This window comes from Arvicola amphibius, chromosome 7 (assembly GCF_903992535.2).
Source record: "Arvicola amphibius chromosome 7, mArvAmp1.2, whole genome shotgun sequence".
NCBI classification, from domain to species: domain Eukaryota; kingdom Metazoa; phylum Chordata; class Mammalia; order Rodentia; family Cricetidae; genus Arvicola; species Arvicola amphibius.
Window position 1 is genome coordinate 106,405,425 of NC_052053.1, and position 20,704 is coordinate 106,426,128.

The 20,704-nt window shown below is 44.7% G+C and overlaps 1 protein-coding gene across 3 annotated transcripts in view; it reads right to left on the minus strand.

Annotated features, from left to right (window-relative positions):
- The window catches only part of Daam1 (dishevelled associated activator of morphogenesis 1), a 162,213-nt gene that overhangs the window by 14,433 nt on the left and 127,076 nt on the right, over positions 1-20,704 (minus strand). For all 3 annotated transcript variants that reach the window (XM_038336157.1, XM_038336158.1, XM_038336159.1), the window contains 5 exons: positions 14,869-14,975; positions 7,473-7,557; positions 3,268-3,374; positions 1,662-1,750; positions 715-883 (listed from right to left, as the gene is read on the minus strand). In XM_038336157.1, coding sequence (XP_038192085.1) covers positions 715-883; positions 1,662-1,750; positions 3,268-3,374; positions 7,473-7,557; positions 14,869-14,975 — 557 coding nt within the window. The remainder of the gene's footprint in view (positions 1-714; positions 884-1,661; positions 1,751-3,267; positions 3,375-7,472; positions 7,558-14,868; positions 14,976-20,704) is intronic.

The window sequence follows — 20,704 nt, forward strand, 5'->3', positions numbered from 1 at the left end:
TCTTCTTTAGTATATTACACTATACTTAGAATTATATTTTAGATTTATTGACTTATTTGTGTACTTGTGCACGTGTGTATGCACACGTGAAATGACATGTTGGTTTGGGTCAGAAGACAAGTTGTGGGAATCAGTTTTCTCCTTCTGTCAGGTGGTTCCACAGACTGAGCTCAGGTCCTCAGTCTTGTGGCAAGCATCCTTACCCACCGAAGCATCACACCAGCCCCATGAGTTATTTATTCATCTACTCATTTTAAAGACAGCCAACAATAAAAACCCTTGGAAGAGATCAGTGATCCTCAACCTATGAGTTGCAACCCTTTTGGGGGATTGAACCACCTTTTTACAGGGGCTACCTAAAACTATATAAGCACAGATATTTATATTATGATTCAAATATAGTAGTCGAATTACGGTTATGAAGTAGCATCAGAAATAATTTTAGGCTGGGTCACCACAATGTGAAGAACTGTATTAAGGGGGTGTTAGCATTAGGAAGGTTAAGAACCAATGGAATAGACGGTGTCCCTATGCACTGATGAAGGATGAAGAACGATCCCTGGGAACTTGAGGGTTGCGAGAGGAACAGGAGGGAATGGAAGAGCAGGCCTGTATCCTGAATGCCCGAGACTGTGGTATCTGGGTGGACACCATAAAAGTCACGTCTTATAAACCCCCCAAGGCGCGCCAAGTGCTGGAGGGTCCCGCTCTTACTTGTCAATACTGGATTTTGTGTCTGCAATCTTGTTGAGGCTGGAGATCTTGAATCCATATGCATTGCCTCTTTGTCCTTTATTCATGTAATTCCCAAAAGCCAAAACCACCTCTAGAAGCTGCTTGAGGGCGCTGCTCCTGAACACCTCCTCGGAGCCAGAACGGATCGCTTCAGAGTAAAACACACCAAGTACAATAGTTACAGCCAAGGCTTTCACTTATGCTTGTCCTGAACCCAATATCCTCACAGACAATGTGTGTGTCTCTGGTATGTCCCTGGTCTGTGACTGAGCACTTTGAAAACATGCAAAAGAGAAGCACAGTTAACAGCTAACATGTAAGAGGTCCCACAGAGAACGGCAGAATTCCTCTCCTCTCTCGGCTCTTCTCAGGGCTGACTCACTAACCTTAAGCATTTAGGAATAGAATACACAGCATGAAACTCCACTGCCAGCATTCCTTTGCAACCTTCCTTTGCTTCATGTGCTGACCGAGAACTGGCCATTTGTTACACTGATGGCTTGTGGGTACTAAACCAGAGATCGGAGCTCAGACTGACTCTGCTGTACATTCTGTAACTGCTCTTTAGTGCCACCCACATCACAAATATCTATAAACATAACAGCCTAAAACTTACACTTAGAAGACCCTAGGAAGGCACTGATGTGGGAATGCTAACCATAGGCTCAGTGCTAGGAATGGCAAATTCGTCTCTTGGTCACAAAACGGTGGTTCCCTGGGGAAGCTCAGGAGGTGTGCAGGAGCCCCAGGGCCTAGGCCAGGCCAAAGTGGGTCAGGTGCAGACCTTATACGACCACCCACTGGAATTTCAACAGATTTCTAGCTAAACACCACCAAAGCCATTCTGTTTACTCTGTGCACTTGGCTCAAAGTTGTACCTGGCACTTAAGACAAACACTGTTTCCTGCGGAGAGTCTGGGCTTTACCTTCCACTTTGGGCTTCACTTCTGCCACCCGCTCCGCAAACTTCTTTTTGAAGTATAATGATTGCAGTCTTTGCTGGTAATGATTAATCCTGTAAGAGCGAGGTAGGTTGATTAACACTCAGGATGAAAGACCATTTCTCTAGAGCCTGCATGGGGTATTTGGGCAACTGCCTGGTGCCCTTCACTTCAAACTTCGCTCCCAATACCCACAGCTCTTGTGAAAACGGAAGAGATAAAAAGGAGTAAAAATGTGGACTCTTCACTTTCCCCCACTCCTCTCAAGCCTCTTAACTTTTCATAAAGTTTGGCCTTTGGCAAGACTACAAAGACTTGTGTCTGTCATACACTCCTTGGACCCACTTCCAGACCTTTCTGTCTTGCCATCCGCCCACTAAGCCAGTCTCCTAAAGGCAGGCAACCATGGCACCTACAGTGAGCAGGGAACCTCCTGGTCTCTGATCTATGCCTAAACTACAAGAGTCTTGCTGCTGCTAGTGGGGGTCACAGTGCCTTCGCAAGAAACTTCTGAGACATGTTTAACAAGCTCATGATAGAAGTTTCAGTAGAGTGTCCAGAGATCAGCCCCTTCTCTCAAACCATTCTGTTTCCTCCAGTAGACCTAGGTTTGCAGCCCAGACATGCCCCTTATTAGGTGATCTTGAGAAAGGTCCACCTGAGTCTCCTTTTCCCTGTGGGTAGAAGAAGAGAGGTGGAAGCCCCTGAGGCAGGGCTGCTAGGAAGGTTACATGCGAGAACACCTGGAAAGATCTGGACATGCTTGAGAAGCAAGAGCTATTTCTGGTGGCCACTGGCTTGTCTACACTGAGGGCTGCGGGGTGTAGCTTCAAAATTCCAAAGCTATCCTTTGTTTAACAGTAGCCTCCAACACGGCACGTTATGAGGGATAACAGAAGTAAATCTAGCCACAGCAGGAATGCAGAATGAGAGCCAGCTCTAGGCTGCTGGCAAAGAGGGGAAGGAGTCTGCCCCAGAGGCTTCCGGATTTCAGACCCCTGGCCCTTCTCTAGCATGGAATCAGTTCATCAGTAGACCTGAAATGGCAAAGAGATGAAGCTCATACACCAAACCCAATTACAGAGCAGGGGTTGCTCCAGGGAGTTCCTGGAAAAGTGTTCAGAAAGCTTGCTGAGACCCCATGGGAAGAGTACCATTACTGATAGTGATGTTTGCCTATGTCTTATTCATTGTGGGGGCTCATTATTGACATTGCCAGAGTCTGTCATCCCCTCCCCTCTAACTTTACAACAAACCTGAGAAGTCAAGGTATTAGGATGCTGAGCTATTATCCTAAGACATCAAAGTGTTAGTGAGAATGACCCAGGGAACTTCACAACACAATAAAGCCAGAGCACCATGAGCCTACTAGGCCCCAAGGACAGTTGCGAAAACACTTGGATACTGGCTCACCCAGGGCAAGAACAACCCCCCAAACAAAGAACACATTCCACACAGCTCCAATTTGGGAAGATTTTAGAACTAAACCATGCTGTAACTGGGCCAAGCTGTTTATCTTGAACTGAAGTTTAGAAGTAAGTTCCTTACTCAGGCAAAGGGCATCTTTCAATTCCAGGGTCTTCCAACTCACCTGCTCATCTCAAACAGGAAGCGATCAGCCTTGGCCATCCTGTCCAGCTCGTGTTTATGCTCCTCTAGAAGGTCAATGTCACTTTTCTCAGGAACGAATTTCAAAAGCTAAAAGTGCAAGTATTAAAGGGTTATAAACGAAATCTTGGCAGTAGGTTTTTATCCTTTCAGCCAATTTGCTACAAGATGAAACTCTAACATTTTCTGAGGTTACAAGCCCTGCTAGCTGGTGATCAAGGCATAAGGAATGGCGATTTACATGCTGACTTGATAGCAGCTTTAAATTGGCCCAAGAAGCATTTTCTAGTCTCTAGCGCCTTCCAAATAAGAACTGTTGACATTTCCCACTAGGACTTGCTTTGCCTGGATGCTTAGCAGGGCCCTAGGGAGTCAACCCTCTCACTAGAAGGCCAGAAAACTGAGTCTCTGTGGAGAGAGAGTCAGCCCTCAGCCTGCACAGGGCAAGTGCACATAATTGTCAGGAAAAGAACCCAGGTCTCTGACTCCCAGAGTCCTACACGTTTTTTTTTTCTGTTATATCATGGTGGAATGAATAATTACATTTGTGTTTTTCATTCAATTTGCTTATTTTTTCGGTTCCTCTAATTCTACCTTCTTTATTGTTTCAGGTAGAGTTCAGTGAGGGAACCCTATATTTTTATTTCATATTTTATTTTGGAGGATGAGAATGAGAAATGGGAGAAAGAGCAACAATATGGGAAGCTGAGTTACTAGCCTGTGTGTCTGATTGCTGTTCAAAGCACACGCATTTGCAGGGTTGTGTTTGTTGTGCAGATGTGCATGCATGCTGGTTTCTAGATCAGATGCTCCCCCCCCCCCCCCCGAATCAAAATGAGATCCTCCACATAACGTGATATGACTTGAGGGCCTCATTTGATAGGCTTTCAGATGTGAGCTGGAACTCATGGAAGGCAGTTGGTCTAGGAGCCTCCCGCAGAAAAGGAGAATTGGCATTACAGAGAAGAAGGTGAAGCTGGAAGGCGGTACTCCACTAAGAATATGTTCAGAGCTGAAGAAAACCCGTACTCAAGGGATGAGGACAAGGGGGGGAGGGAGCCTGGAAAGGAGGCAACAGAGGTTCAGTTGGAGAAGCTATGTGGAATCACATGTCTGTCTAAGACAATGCTTACTATGGAGTAAGTGGCATTCATGTCGGACATCGACAAGAAACCAGAGAAGAGAAGAGCTGCCAAGCGTCCTCTGGCTTGGGCGACAGAGAAGCTGCAATGTCTTCAGCAATCGCAGTTTAAGGGAGGTGAGGAAGACGAATGACAGTGGACTGAGTGGACAGGAGGAGAGGATGGACTGGCTGTCCAGAACCTGGAGTACCAGGGAGAGAGAGACAGTAGCACTGTGTGCGCTCACTAAAGACGGAGAGCTGAGAGGGGGAGCTAGCAGCCAGTCCAGATGGGCTCCTGACTAGAAGGAATGGATGTGTCAGGGCATTAGGAAGGACAGCTCCCCTGGCCTACAGGGGCAGAGGGGCGATAAATGAAAGCAGATGCCAGGTATGTTTCTAGGCATTTCTGTTCCCAGGCTCAAATGGTGACACCGAACAGGACATAGCTTCTTGTTCTTCCTCTGCACAGGGAAGGTTGTAGCGCAAGGAGAAAAGAAGATGAAGGGATGTTCCTTTCCTCTTAGTTTGGGGTTTTGTCTTCTGAGCTAGGGACCTCACTCCTAGTTTAGACACCCTTCTCCCCTTTGCCAGGCTCCCAGCTGGTCTATGATTAGGGAAACACCACCACTCTGTGTCTTCTGTGACTTCCAAGAGCACAGGAGGAGGCATGTGGAAAGCCTCAGCCCTCTGCCAAGCAGAGGCAAGTGACATACTGCATGGGGGTGGTTTCCCAGGGGAACGGAGCTAGGAAAGCACCTGGAAACGGGAAACATGCATTCTGAGAAGAGGGGCTCACTGACCTCAGCCATGGCCTACACAGCAGCCACCAGCAGTACACAACGTGGAATGCCTGTGACCCTCATGCAGACCCTACACAAAGGCAGCATGCAGCATGGAATGCCTGTGGCCTTAATGCAGGCCCTACACAAAGGCAGCATGCAGCATGGAATGCCTCTTGCAGGCTCCATGTAAAGGTAAGAAGATGCTGGGACAGACATCGGTCTCAAAGAGAGGTACGTGGAAGAACACCAGGCAGAAGGACATTATAAAGAGGAGGGAAGGAAAGAGCGTGGGAGCGGACCAGAGAGCAAGAAGCTCACAGAATTATCAGGAGAGACCAGGTCAAAAATGTCCTTGGCCAGATGCTGCATCAGTGGACAGACTGTCTCCCTTGTTTATTTGGAGTGTGTCTTAGTTGCACCGCAAGCCCTTTTGGCAGAGCTTTGCAATCCTCTCCCTCTAGGAGGAATTTTGCTGGATGCAGTTTCACAGTAAACAGACCCTGTAGAATTTTAAGCACATGGCCTTGTCATAGAGGCTAAGGCAGAAGGACCAAAGCAGCTTTGCACACAGTTCTTCACCCCTAGAAGTGACTTGAAGGTGGGGTCCCCTGGAAGCTGGGGCAGCTGTGTGGTGAGAGGAGGAAAAACAGGGATCTGGAGACACCTCTGAACTGGGAGTGGGGGGTACTTTAAACTGTGCATTCACACGAAATCACAGGAGACATGAGGAAAGAGTCATTAACTATTTTGAAAATTAAATAAAAAATTTAAATGGCAGCCTGGTAAGTTGCTCTGCTGCCAAGTGTGAGGGTCTCACTCGGGACAGCTCACTCCAGTGGCGGTTCTATCCTGTTCTGAGTCTGTTGTCTTCCATTTCAGTGGCAAAATGCACACAAAGACGGAGGGACAGTCCACGAAGAATGATCTCCCCACTCCAGACACAAGACAGCCTAGACTCTCAGAGCTGAGTATGCACATGGTTGCCATGGTCAGCCTGTAGTCATGGTTGCTGGTACCCACAAATGACCTTCAGTGAACCTGGTTTTGACAAACACAGACCTTAGACCCGATCACTCAAAATCCAATTGTGTCCCAAGGATAAGAGACAGAAAGGAAGAATATCCTTACAACCATTGGTTACCACAAAGCTCAGACACTTTCAAGTTCCAAGGGGACCAGGGGGACAGAGACAGATAAAAATTCTTGGAATATGATATAGTCAGACACACATGATATAGTCAGAGTGGCTAAGCAGAAATGCAGCAGAACAAATCACCCATTATATCCAGGAACACTTGATGTGGGCTACCTATGTGTAATTACCACAGGCTAGCCCTGAAGTTGTGATTTACTGCCATTTATGATACAAGATGCCACATATGAAAGAGACATGACTTAGCTTCAGGGAACAACTCGGTCCCCATAGGACAGGTATGACTGCGTAGAACAGGTGTGACTGCGTAGAACATGGGTGGCTGCGCAGAACAAGTGTGACTGTAGAACAGGTGTGACTGCGTAGAACAGGTGTGGCTGGGCAGAACAGGTGTGACTGTAGAACAGGTGTGAGCAGGTGTGGCTGCACAGAACAGGTGTGACTGCGTAGAACAGGTGTGACTGTGCAGAACAGGTGTGACTGCGCAGAACAGGTGTGGCTGCGTAGAACAGGTGTGGCTGCGTAGAACAGGTGTGACTGAGTAGAACAGGTGTGACTATGTAGAATAGGTGGCTACGATAGGGATTTAGTAGAGGCTTTTGTGCTTATGAAAATGATTAGCCAAAATGCAAATTTAGTAATTAATAGTTTGCAGAGTAGTTTTTGATTTCAGAGTACTCATGAAATCTTCAACACTCGGTGAAACACATTTTCCCACTAACCCCAGCAGATTTTTTTATGAGATATTAAGACAATAATTTAAATGAAGTTTAAGGGATAGACTTTGTCAGAAAAGGTTGCTGGGTCTCCTTCAGCTGGAGTTACAGGTGACTGTGACTTAGTCACTCATTGTAGATGCTGGGAACTCAGGTCCTTAAAAGAGCAGCAAGAGCTCTTAATCTCAGAGCTATTTCTCTATCCCCATTTCACAACCTGCAAACTTCCTTTCTCAACTATCATTCTGGGAACAATGAGAGAATAAAGACCCTTTATGGCAATGCATGGGGGTCAGGTTTGGCCTTCTCAATTCAGAGATGAGACAATAATCTATTAGCAACAGCAGATTTTCTCAGTATTTTCTTGGCAGCTGATAGTACTACTTAGGCTCTGAAAGCTGTCTGGCAGCTTACCTGTTCTAACATGTCCTTAGGCAGATCCTCCTGTTCATCCATTGTTAGAATTGCTCGCTTGATTTCATCATTGGATAACTTCAACCTGGAGAAAGCATATTTTATTCTGTTAATAACATGGCTGCGTTTGTTACAATTTAATACGAGACGACTCACTTTGCTACACCAGCTGCCGATTTTCAAGTATGGTTTTTCTCAAAATCTCAGCCAAGGCTTATTTCCTGACAACAGAGGGAACTAAAAAAGGATTCTGAAACAGCTTCAACATTCTTTCAGGGCTCTTTAATGTTCTGCTGCCACAGGGACAAGCTGCCACGTTCTATCATCTGCCACGGGGACAAGCTGCCACGTTCTATCATCTACCACGGGGACAAGCTGCCACGTTTTATCGCTAGTTTCCTTAGGGAAGGCTGGAGGTGGGGGAAAGTGGGAATAATGGTCTTACATCCAGCACCCACAAACTGGGGGTAAGAGGAGAGAATTCAGCCTCTGACCTTACTGCATGTTAGGGGAGCTCCAGGGGTGCTGCCAGATGAAAAATAGATTTTGATACATTTGGAAGCCATACATGTGCTTACAGAGTTGAGTGCATTATACATAAAATGAAATTCGTGATCACTTCATAGGTAAGGAATTTTCATATATTTAATCTCATTTAACTGTGAAAGTAGCTGTGACAGTCTGTTTTTTGTTTGCTCTAATTAGATAGGCTCAAGATGGCCAGCGACTTGCTCAGGATCAGATAGGAATTGATGGCGTCAGTGGCCAATGAGATGGCTCAGCGGCAGAAGGCAAGCGAGCTCAAGCCTGCTGATCTGAGCCAAGTGCCCAGAGCCTGGGAAAGGTGGGAGGGGACTCCACAGACGCACCACATTAGCTCCACATGACGTATACAAAATGCAGGTGACGTATCAACATCACACAGCTGCTTCACAGCACAAATGCCCTCTTCTAGTTAGCACCGTACACCAAAGGGCTGATGTAGAAACACGAAACTGCTTTCTGTTCTTGTTTCTGTCTGCCCATAAATTCAAATGATTTATAATAATTTAATTAGAAATTTGTATTTTAAGTCAGGATAAGAAACTACTCACTTTAAAACACAACCGTGGTGAAATTTAAACATAAAGAATGTTTCTATTCAATATAAGAAGAGTCATAACTGGGGCAAAATCCTTCTCTCGGTTGGAACAACAGAATCTGGAATTGTCTGTTCTGTCTGTACACATAACCGTCACATGTCTTTCTCCTCCAACCTTACACAAGTGAGAGAATGTGGGGTATCCGGTGAGACAATCCACGGAAAGCTCTCGGTGGGGTTCCTGGACACAGCAGGGGCTCAAGGGTACTCCACAAGGCAGACCTCTATCCTGGAGACATTCTAAAAAGTGATACTATTTGTAACCCTAACCCGCACATGCTGTGAGCAGATCATTTAAGCAGTACTCTGTGTGGCCACTGTCACTTCTCAATTCGTATCCACATTATTCCACCCAAGTTTCATCCCTACACATGACAGAATGAGGCCCAAGAGAACTGAAAAGAACCGGGATATGTATCCCTATCTCCAAGGTGATTATAATTTTTGGGAGGGTTGGGATATCACCAGCAAAACTCTTAGGACACAAGGCACACACTCCACCCATCTCACAAACGACCTGCAAGGCGGCGTGAATGGATGGAGCATAAAGACCCTGTCCTAATTAAACCTGCCCGCTCTGCCACGCCAGCTACACTTGCTGCACGCTGCACGCACCAATGAGCAGTAAAGAGAGAACAAATTCGGGTGCTGGTGTTCAAACAGCACTGTCTTCCACCGCATGCTCTCAAATCAAAATACATCATCTAGGCAAAACTACCGAACTGTCCATTGGACAAATACAATCCATCTTAACCCCCCCCCCCCCAAATCTGGGCTGTGGTGCCATCTTCATCCCGTGCTGAATACAGGCAGACTGGCCCTGGCAGAATCCTTCAGCCTATTTCAGCCATCCTGGGACAGTCACTGCCTCACGAGCATGTTCACCAGAATAACACGATAGAAAATCCACGCCAGTGAAGTGGAACAATTTAGCTAAGCTGGTCTGCGTGAAGAATACCTAGGAAACACAGCGCACCAGCTCTCTTCGCTGTCAAGGCGCTGGGTAGCCCTGGGTTTAGGACGTTACAGGCTCTTGAGTCAGTTTAAGCTCTGGTACCATAGTGTGGCCACACAAGGCAAAGGAAAGGACAGTAACTCGAGACTAAAATTGCCACCACTAAAAATCAGCCAGCTGGAAACCACTAGAAGGGCCTTGCTTTTTATGACTTCATTGCTTCATCCCTGGGCTCGTGTGCGCATGCGTGCCATAGCGCATTCGTGGAGGTCAGAGGACAGCTGTGGGAGCTACCTCTCCCTCGCCGTGTGGATCCCCGGAACTGAATGCTCATTCGTAGGCTGGGAGACCCCAATGGGGTCCCAATCCTGCTCATAGGAGAAAACTAAATGAGCTCTGTGTCTTTTCACACCTGGTTGAAGAAATTATTTTGAGCCTTTCTGCTTTGCATTTAAAAACAAAGGGGTTGAAACCCAGAGAGAGAACAAGAGTCCACCGCGGGGTTTAATTTCACTAGTTACTCTGATGGAGGGGCTTGTCTTTGAAACTGTATATATTTATGCTTCTCAATTTCCAGAGGCTGTCTGGACGAAACATTCTCTTCATGTGGCCCACAAAGAGACTCGAGACTTTAATGAACCGTACTTAGAAAATTTACCTGTTAACAGAACACCGTGCACGTGGCCTGCTGGATCAGACAGAGAAACCCTACCTCGGGAGTAAGGGGCGGGGAGTGCCTGCCCTCCAGTGTGGCTCTACAGCCTTCGAAGTCTTTGGTGTCATCTGTCACCCTCAGAATGAGCCTTTAATCTCTGTAATTCAAGGACCCTGTGGATTCTAGCCCTGCCGTTGCTCTAAGAGCTGGGCAGTGCTCTTGGAGTGTAGCAGGGTGACAACTTTTTGAGACACCAAATTCCACTGTTCTTCAAGGCAGGGAATAAAGCAGCCACCTTAAAATCGTATTTAACTTGGCTTGTTCTGCTCGGGGATTTAAAAACTTTGCTCAGAGAATTGGACCATTCAGAGATATTTAGAACAAGCTAGGGATGGAAGGGCTAGGTCAGCCTGGGCTCTTTTTCAGCGGGTTTAAGCCAGACCCTCCTACTTTATAAAGTAACTTTCTGTGGTTTATGACACCCTGGTTGCCATGTCAAGAGAGGAACTGGGAAACAACAACAGCTGTACTCGGGAAGAGGTCATTTTGCAATACAGACCTGCCTCTGAGTTTCTTTTTTCCCCTGGTGTGGGAGGGTAGGTCTGTTGTGGTGATCAAGTAGTCAGTCTGAATTTTAGACTGCTCCATGTTACCCACATACACACTGTAGAGAAGCTGCTGGTGCTGATGAGGGCCTATTAAAGAATTAATTAAACTGGATTTTAATACATAAACAGATAGGAGGCCAGTTCTTAATGGTGTCTTCTTCTGCGGTACATCATGGCCGCTCCCATATTCTCACACAGGTGACAGGCAGGGCAGGGCGGCATCTCTTCCTTCTGCCCCTAAGAGCTTCAAGTGACCTTGGGAAAACCCACTTAGCAGGCATAACACAGGAGTCACTTGCTTTGGGCTTAGTCTAAGCCAAGAGGTAGCAGGTTCCCTTACCTAACTTTTGTAGCTCATAAGGAAGCCATAAAGGATATCTAAAGTGGGCATATATTTGAAAATACAGCACATGGAATAAGCCCAGCCCTTCACTGCCATAGACATTGGTATAATGATCGTTGAGAAACAAATCCCCATCAGCAAGAGAGTAGATGGACGGAGCCTTCAAGAGTAAAACAAGCAGGAAGGAAAGACACTGTGTGTAGAAAGATAGAGAATCTTGACACAATCTTTGAAATATTTCTGATTTTTGCTCCTAAGCACAAAATGATGTGTCAACTCCTATCAAAGGTTCTCCATCTCTGTCAATTCTGCTCCCTGCATGGCTCGCCTGGACAACAGAAAGAGAATCCTGTTCTGATGTCTCTTGTGCAACCTTCCACCTTATTCTGCAAAACAAGCAAACTTAAAACCACATTAAAACACACACTGCTCTCCTTGGGACCAAACCCCATTCCTGACACCATGATATATAACTGGCTATTAGTCAAGCAATGGCCACAGGGGCTTCAGGCCCTTGGGGCCGGATCTCATTTGCCTACTGCAGAACGATGGCCATGATCTCCACTTTATAGAACAGGGCTTATGACTTGGTTCTAGGCCAACTCGTGCATATCCCTAAGAGGCCTCAGTCGTGAACCTCAGCTATCCCGCCAGGCTTCACTGACCACAAATGCTAACCCTCTGCTCTCCTTTTCCCGCAGGGCTTGCCTTACTAGTCTAAGGCTGCTGAGAGCTGCCTTCCTTACTCCCCTGCACCTCTGGTGCACACACTCTGAAGCACCCACTTTCTCTAGCTCCTCCCTCAAGGGACTGAACTCTCTTTATCCTTCAGTTGAGACCAGAGAGCCCTGAGTTACATGTTTTCTCACCAGCAATGTTTTTCTCCTCCAATCACCTTGAGCTCTCAAGGGCGGCAGCAAGGTTTAGTTTGCTTTCTTCGCAGGGATGAACTACCTGTTGTACAGGTGGTAAAAGGAGGAGGACACATGCTGTTTCAGATGTCGCCATCCATGGCCTCTTAGCCCTATCATCATGGGCCTACTGTGAGGCAGAACATCACGAGGGGCATGCTAAGCAAAGGCTTCTGTCATGGTAGGTCTTTGAGGGAGCAAGACAGACAGGAAGGAGACAGAGACAGACATGCCCCTCAAAGATGCACCCCCAGTGGCTTCCTTCTTCCAGCTGGGGTCCTCTCCCTACTTTACTCCCCTGCAGTCCAATTATCCATCAATAGAGCAATCCATTCAGAACCCTCAGGTTCCAATGGCTTTGAAAGCCCCACCTCTAGCTGTGCACTGGGGAATCCACTTTTCAGCACATGAATCTTAGAGGACATTAGATATCAAAACCACAACAGCACCTTAAGCTCTGCTCTGTCCTATGCACCCAGCACAGTGGTGTGCAAGCAAATGCCCGACAGTCCGGCTGCCTTAGAAAGAAGTACAGACACGCCCTTGGGCATGCCCACTGCTTAAGTCCCTAACTACTTTCTGTATGTAATATGAATGCCAACGAAAGAGAATAAAATCTCCTAACTCAGTAGAAAATGAAGCAAAATACAAATTAAATGAAACGACTTTAATTTCTTTAACTTTTACCACAGCAAATTTAACATCTCAGCCACATGTGAGACTGTGAGGTTTAACAATTATTAGCAAACAGAAAAGTGTTTATTGTTAAATGTGTGATGGTGGCCCTTTCATTGCTTAGACATCCCTGCAGGAGATAGGGCTCTAACCTAGTTAATATGAAATCGCTTACTGGGACTCAAAATTATGATGTTATCCTCATCACACCATTTTGTTGTGCTCATAATAAAAATATATTAAGAAATTTCCATAGGTAATCTAAGTAGGTTCCAGGAAAACTGTCTTGCAGGGGAAGGAGACATTATACACACACAAGTTCTATATTACTTTACCTTAGGCTCTGTGACGTTTGAGGTGCAGGGATTTATATACCACAGACACAATATAATTCATTCAATAATAGAATGGGAAATTAGCCAGAGAGAATTGTAACCTTATCTATAGCTAGGGTAATTATCTTGGCGGGCACTAAGCATGGGAAATACATTGTCTATAAGGAACGAGGTCTCAGCTCGTACTCTCCAAGCATTTCAACACTATCGAGATTCAGAGTGATGTCTCCCTTTGTCAAGCTGTGTTGAAAGTGCTCCAGATAGCAACACACAAGGTATAGGCAGAGATATTCAGATCAAAACAACAACAACAACAACAACAACAACAACAACTTGGGGCTGGAGAGATGGCTCAGCAGTTAAGAGCACTGGCTGCTCTTCCAGACAACCCATGTTTGCTTCTCAGCACCCGCATGGTGGCTCACAACCACTCAATCCCAGTTCAAGAGGATCTGACACCCTTTTCTGACCTCCATGGGCACCAGGCCTGTATATGGCGCACAGACATGTATGCAGGCAAAACATTGAAACACATAAAATAAATCTTAACAACAACAAAGCAACAACAACAACAGAAAAAAAAAACAAAACCTTTTCCCAACTCTTCACTTAATTTTCTAATCAGGAATGGTATCTGGGAAATGGTAACAAAATAAATTATATGTACTATGGAAGAAAGTAAGCAGCCCTTGCAGTGGTGCTGTCTTAAAGCAGATACTTCATCTAACTTAAGCATGGTTCACGGAGCCCACGTGAGGATAAATACAAAGCCTAGCCATATCTATAGCTTCCAGCCAGAGCAGAGATGAAATGCTAATGGGGTGGCTCAAGTTACCTTACAAGTTGCATTAAAATTCAAGGATCTCATGAAGGCTCAATTTCTCTTCCACTGAAGGAAACATTTGCTCCTTAAAGTAATAGATACCCGGCCAACAATCAGGCTTCTATGCTGAGCCCAAGCCACGGCTCTCTGTGTTCAAAGCCTCAGTGTATGGCCCATTAAGTAACAAGACTACTCTTCATCTTCACACCCTCCAAGAGAAGTCACCTTACCCCAGCCTCAAGGCACATATAACATTTTTCTTAGTCTGCAGCTCGTCCTTTTAGCTCGTCCTTTTAGCTCCCAACATCAGCATCCCTTACACCTTCCTGCATCTCAACAGCATTAGTTATCCTTGCCTAACTACATACCAGAAAGCTACTCGCAACACAGAATGACCTAAAAACATTGCCGGAAGTTGCAATCATAATTAAGGCCCCCAATTTCCTTTTTTCATTTCAAGTTTTAAGGTCTTAAAATTTATAAGTTATAAGAAAGATTTCTGAACAAGCCTGAATTGGCTAAGTTAATACCTCGCCGAGATTTCAGATTACATTATCTTTATAAAACAAAAACACTCAAAAAGATAATGAACTCGAGTAATGTTAAAATATAAAAAGGTGACATTACAGAGCAAAACAGGAAAGCATCGACCCAGCTCCTGACTCTGTGACGGTGACACTTGAGGACTAAACTGTCTCCACAATTAGGAAGTATCAATGTACGGCAGTTCACTTCTTAGGCTTCTGGAAAGCAAACACCAAGGTTGGCATCCAGCCCGAGAGACCTCACCAGGAAAAGTAACACCAAGAATTGTCGCTCCCCCTTTAACAGCGCGGCTTCAATGACCAGTACTTCAGTACAAAGTGAATAAGGCAAAACCACAAACGCGTGGTTCTGAGCAAGGAGAAAAGCTGGTCCTACCGGTAATGTTTATTCAGCACCAACAGTACCTCGACAGAAGGATGTTGCAATTCTGAGCTCTCCGACCATCAATCACTGACAGTTCTTTGACTTTAAGTTTGGAACTCAGTGTGTCATCAATGGCATCTGTTTCTTTCTGGAAAGAACAGGAGAGAAATCCATCAGAGTCAAACGGGGACACTCAGACTTGAGACGCATACTCTTCGTCCCCATTTCTGTTCCCGCACACACCATGCTCACAGACACATATGGGTTGAGCTGAGATGATGAGGCAACGCTGGGAAGGTGGTGCAACCAAAACAAAGGCTTCTCTCTACTCAACAAAGAAAATAAGAAAAGCTGACCACCCACATTTGAAAGAGAGTTATTTGGAAGAACAAAATGCTTCCAAGTTGAAGTTGTTAACCGTGCATAAATTATCAGTGAGGGATGCTGTCCCTTTGTTCCTCAAATCTCTATGGACAGCAGACAAGAGAACTGTCACCATGAATAAAGCTCAGCAGAGTCTTGTTATTTCTGGTCCAGTCATTTGCAGGGCCCATTCACCCCAGAACCATTTGCAATCCTTAGGAGCCAAGAAAGCTGAGCAATAAAACCCTCAAACACGTGTAACAGGAGTTTCTAAAGGCCAAACACACCTTGCAATTCCCAAGCCTGACAGCAGGACAATGGAGAGCAGGCTTTTGGTTCAGTTATCTGAATTAACAATCAAACACTACTTGCATATTTTATTTGCACATTCATTCATGATGGCCAGACATAACTAAGTGAAACAGGTATAAAACAATGTAAAATAAATGGGAATGTATCATATGAATGCAAACTTCAAGGTGAAAATATAGACTAACTTGGTAAGTAGCCAACTTATTTTATTAGTAGTTAGGAACTTTTAAAAAATGTATTATGACATTTAAAAATATAAATAAACTAGAAAGCTTTTGAACTGTATAACAGTTTAGGAAGCAAAGGCAGTTTGAACAAATAATGGAGCACCATGAGGCTAAACAGCAAAGGTCTCTTGTGCTCAGATTTCAGGCATACTTCTAGACAGTCCAGAGTTGAATCCCAAAGATCGTATCACCCAGGTATTGAATTACACTATCTAACAAGATAACCAGGGGATTTCAAGCTTACAGTGAGCCAAAGATTTATGTTAAGTAAGGGTTACACAGTAGCTTACTCACCTGCTTGGAGTTACTGTTCACAAAGAACTCCTACAGCCATGGCAGAGGCATAGAAAAGCAAATCAGATACATGCAGTTCAGAAACGACAGCAGCAAACAGGGAAAGTCAGGGCAGTCAAGGAATTGGTGGTGCAGGCTAAGAGAGCAAGGAGACATTTCCTGCCTTGCAGTCACAAACACAAGTGAGCCAGTCAGGCTGAAGATATGGAGGAAGATCCCAGTACAAGGCATTGTGTAAAGTAACACAACAGATAGCATTTGCTATATACCATTTCAAGTGGTAGCCAATCAAATTCAGAAAAGAAAAGGGCTTGGAAGGACAAGTCAGGAATACAACAAGTCCTCTTTAAAACAACCACCAAGGTCCCAGTCACCACGCTGAAGTTTTACTTGAAGCAGAAGATTGTCAATTAAATTAAGTAGCATGATTGAACAGTTGCTACTGCTATAGAAAATGTGTTCTCCTTTTGAGGGAAATGACCTGTCTTCTTGTATTATAAGGGAGAGTTAAGAAAAGCAAGTGGAGCAACCTAAGTAAGACTAACTCAAGTACCCTAGAGGGTTCAAACCATGGCAGCAGGTGCAGTGGGAGGCATGGGGAAAAGCCCAGCGCATGCCATCGAGAAGCCGCTGGTGCAGCTATTGGTAGGCGTGACTCGGCAGTCTCTGGGCTGGTCAAGCACACAGGTCAGCAGCTTCTTGAAGGAGTTATAGAGAAGTCTTAGAGTGGCGACGGGAAGGAAGAGCTAATGGTATGTTACAAGAAAGCAGCAGCTTTTCTTCCATACTTTTACGGGGCAGGAATGAGCAAAGCTTCGGTGTGCAAAACACGTCGCAGCTTTCGGGCCAACTGTGTATATACTATCATTTGCTCAGCAGATTCCTTAAGGTCTCCCTGGTCTCGGCAGCACTGCCAACGTTGATTTTATACAGATGAACTGTTTCACTTAATTCTTCTAGTGGGAAGCAGAAGGCGTGCTCCCCTTGGTCTGCCCACGCTGGGAGGACTACTTCTCTGGAAAGGCATTTAAAAAGTAAGCTGATAACCGCAAGAACCTTTTCTTCTGCCTGATATCCCAGTTCTCTTTTTCCCTTGTTATGACTCAGATTTTCTACTCTGAAGCTCTTTAGGATTCTTCCAGTAAAAGCAGTTTTAGGGGCAGAAGGCTATGGTAAAATGAACTCTATAAAGTCAACTTAACCAAAGGGAAAAGTACTACTTTTGATTAGATACTGTTCTTATTGTCTATTCTGCAAAAAAGAAATTTTATGAAGCTTCTGGCAACTTGTGTTATATGTTAAATTCATTCACACTGTTGGGAAATGACATCTGACCTCTGGTCCCCAATCTATGGAGTCATTTACTGAGTTTATGCTCTGGGCTGAACCGGTCTACTCATCTAATACTATTGTGATGGTAAAAGTGATAACGAAGATAAATTTCCTATGTAGTACCTGACACATCTCTATGAGCCCCAAATCTAGAAGCAAACACAAGACACAATTATGTTAGCTTTAGAACTGGCAAGTCACTTCCCCAGTCCGCTTTAAGTTCTAAGAATTGTGATGGCCGGGAGCTGGAGCTATAGCTCAGTGGTAGAGCACTTGCTTAGTATGTATGCATGAAGCCTTAGATTCTGTCTCCAGTACTGCAACGCCAAGGCAAAATGAGAAAACTGACATTGTTGAAGAAAAAAATGGCATTTTTTCAATGTGAAAATTAGATGCAGATTAACTTAACTTTAAAAAATAAAAATAGAAAGGAAAAGTTCTTTGATCATGCATAAGGAATCTGCAGATCACCTGATTATTCCAAATGAGACCCTGAAGGACTTACAGTACCACACTCTAGCAGTAAAGTTGGAGAAAGGAGAACAGAGCCTGGACCCGTAGCTTTCCTTTGTTCTCTAAATCAAAGGATGGTGGCTTTGAAAAGCTACACTATGTGGTGAACATAGGCTCCTAAAAGAAGAGCTGTCCTCAGGCAAGGGCAAGGAGGAGGGAGACACTGTGAGCTGCCAGTGGGGGCTAGAGAGCAATACTCCTTTTAGGCAAATGCAGTATCTTTAGTTCATTTTCCCTCTATCCAACTGCACAGATATGAATTGATAGCATGTCAGGATGAATATTTCCCTTTACAGATGTGAGGACATTGAACTGTATCTTAATAAAACTATTACACAGCATCCAATGTTATGTATTAAAACCTAGTCTTTTGTGGCTGACCCAGAGATCATGTTTAATGTAGTTCCAATGAGGAAAAGGTCTTGAGATACAAGGAATTGACTTTCAAATGAACTTGCAGAATGTGCACAGGGGAATAGCGGCCTGCTATTAAACTCCATTTCATGGGAGGCATAAGCTTACATAATCGGCTCTCTACACTTTTAATGCATGCACTTAAAAAAAAAAAAACCCACTCTTTCCAGTCCGGCAATGGTAATGAATAAACCACAGATTAGAGAACAAAGGGAAACCGAGAACTCTGCACTCTGCACCTGAGTGTCACCTGTTGGGATCCCAACTACATACTAAGTCCTGTTTTCAGTTTCTGTGACGTAAGAGTGGCATGTCTCTACTAGAGCCGAGGTGAGAACTGAGTAAGAGAAGGACAGAAGCTCCCTGAGCACTGACTTTCAGAGCTGATGTGTTAGGAACTGTTTATCATACCCAGTGCCAGAAACATAGTCAGGTTTCAACAGTGACCACCATCTTGGTCCCTATGACAGTTACAATTTTCTCCATCTCTGCCTTATACTATAATTATATTGTGGGCCTAGCTATGTAAAGGTTGAATGCACTGAAGCATTTGAATCTGTTGACACAGTTCATACACAAAGGAGACAAACTAAACACTAAATTTTAATGATATAATAATTCTCAAATCAAATTGACATATTTTGTATGTACGTATATAAATATAGTCGAATTTATATATTTATTTAGATGTGTGTTTATATATATATATGCATGTATACATTCTCAAAGTGTTATTCCTTATTTAAGTTACGCTAATTTGATATTGCTGCATTATCCTAAAATTAGGCTCTGAGAGTCTTAGGTACTGATGTTTGTGTGTTCCTATGCGTGCCGGAAAGATTCACCTACACAAACAAGTAGCTGAAGTCCAGAATTTGACCAGTTCCATAGCTTTATAAAAAGGAAAGAGATGCCAAAGAAAAAGATGGGTTCTCGGTATTCATTTGGTACTAAAAATAAGAGCAGTTTAAATGTGGTGGTAATTGCACAATGTGTTGCCATGCCTGGAATGAGCATGAGCAGGTCTTTGATGTTGCTGTTCTAGGATGAGGGAATGGTCCAGTGACAGGCATTCGAACCTCATTTATTCTGATCTACATATTATAATTAAAATGCCTGCAGCTTTTCATTTTCTGACTCTCAACAATGCAAATGCAATGAAACGGCTCAAGTTACCCTCATTTGAAAAATATAGCAATGGTTTATCTTCTATTTTTATAGCAGGAAGGAACATTTAAAATTCTCAAGTGGAGCAGTGTGTTGCTGGAAATGGTGATGCCCTATCCTCTTCACCAGTCTAACCATGTTAAGAAGAACTGAAACCTTCTGGTCCATCCTGTCAGGGATGACTACTGACTACTTAAACAGTGGTGGTTGCTAGGAGACAGTTACTTGGCTACAGAGCTTTCTGCAATTGTGTCTCCCAGAACTCTTGAAAACTGTCCACATATTTGTCCCAGAGCATTTTGGCAGCATCCTTCTGTACGTTCTGCTGAAAGCCAGTTAATTATGAGGCTTGTAAACTCGGATCTTTCAAGCACCTGCCTCCCTCACAAATGCAACTGGCATGCTCAGACTTGAGATGCACTGTGTGGAATACTTGCTGCTTTCTCTCCACCTCATCCACTTTTCTGAGTCTCCAAACCTTCACCTCAGCCTGAAGTGCAAAAGAAATGGTACTAGTGCTCAGATCTGAGGATTACTTGAATTATTTGAAAATTTACTAAAATTTTATGCCAAGATGCAGGGGTCTCAGTCCAAGGAGAGAGAGAGAGAGAGAGAGAGAGAGAGAGAGAGAGAGAGAGAGAGAGAGAGAGAGAGAGAGAGAGAGAGAGAGAGAGAGAGAGAGAGAGAGAAAGAGAGAGAGAGAGAGAGAGAGGGCACACACAACAGCCAATCAGGGACAAATATGGGCAAAGTGGCTACAGGACAAGAGCTCTCAACACACCTTCGTTTGTTCTTTGAACTCTTCTCTGAACAACCCCTCACCTCCCTTTTCGTCACCTCCTCTTAACCTTGTGCATACAGCACTCAGTGTCAGCACGGCGGCTTCTTACTTATGAAGGAGCTTGCTGAGGGCTTCGGCTTTAGGCTCCATTAACACCATGGCAGGCAACTGACTTTACTTCCCTGCTCAGACGCTCGCCCTCTCTTCCAGCAGAGTCCTTTAGTGAATAACACCCCACCTCCCAGGAAGATACACCAGGAAACATCTTGAGAAGAATCCCAGCCTTGTTTCTCTAGCCTCTGTCCATCTCGTTGGTGCCTAGCACTTCTTCGAGACAGTCTTTCTGAGGGTCTGAGCCAAGAGGGCAGATCAGGAAGTCTTCGGCTTGTTTAAGGATGCTCCACCCTGCTCATGATTCATGCAGGAGTCAGGCTGCCAGGGGGAGCCCTCAGGAAACCCCTGTGCAGATGCCAA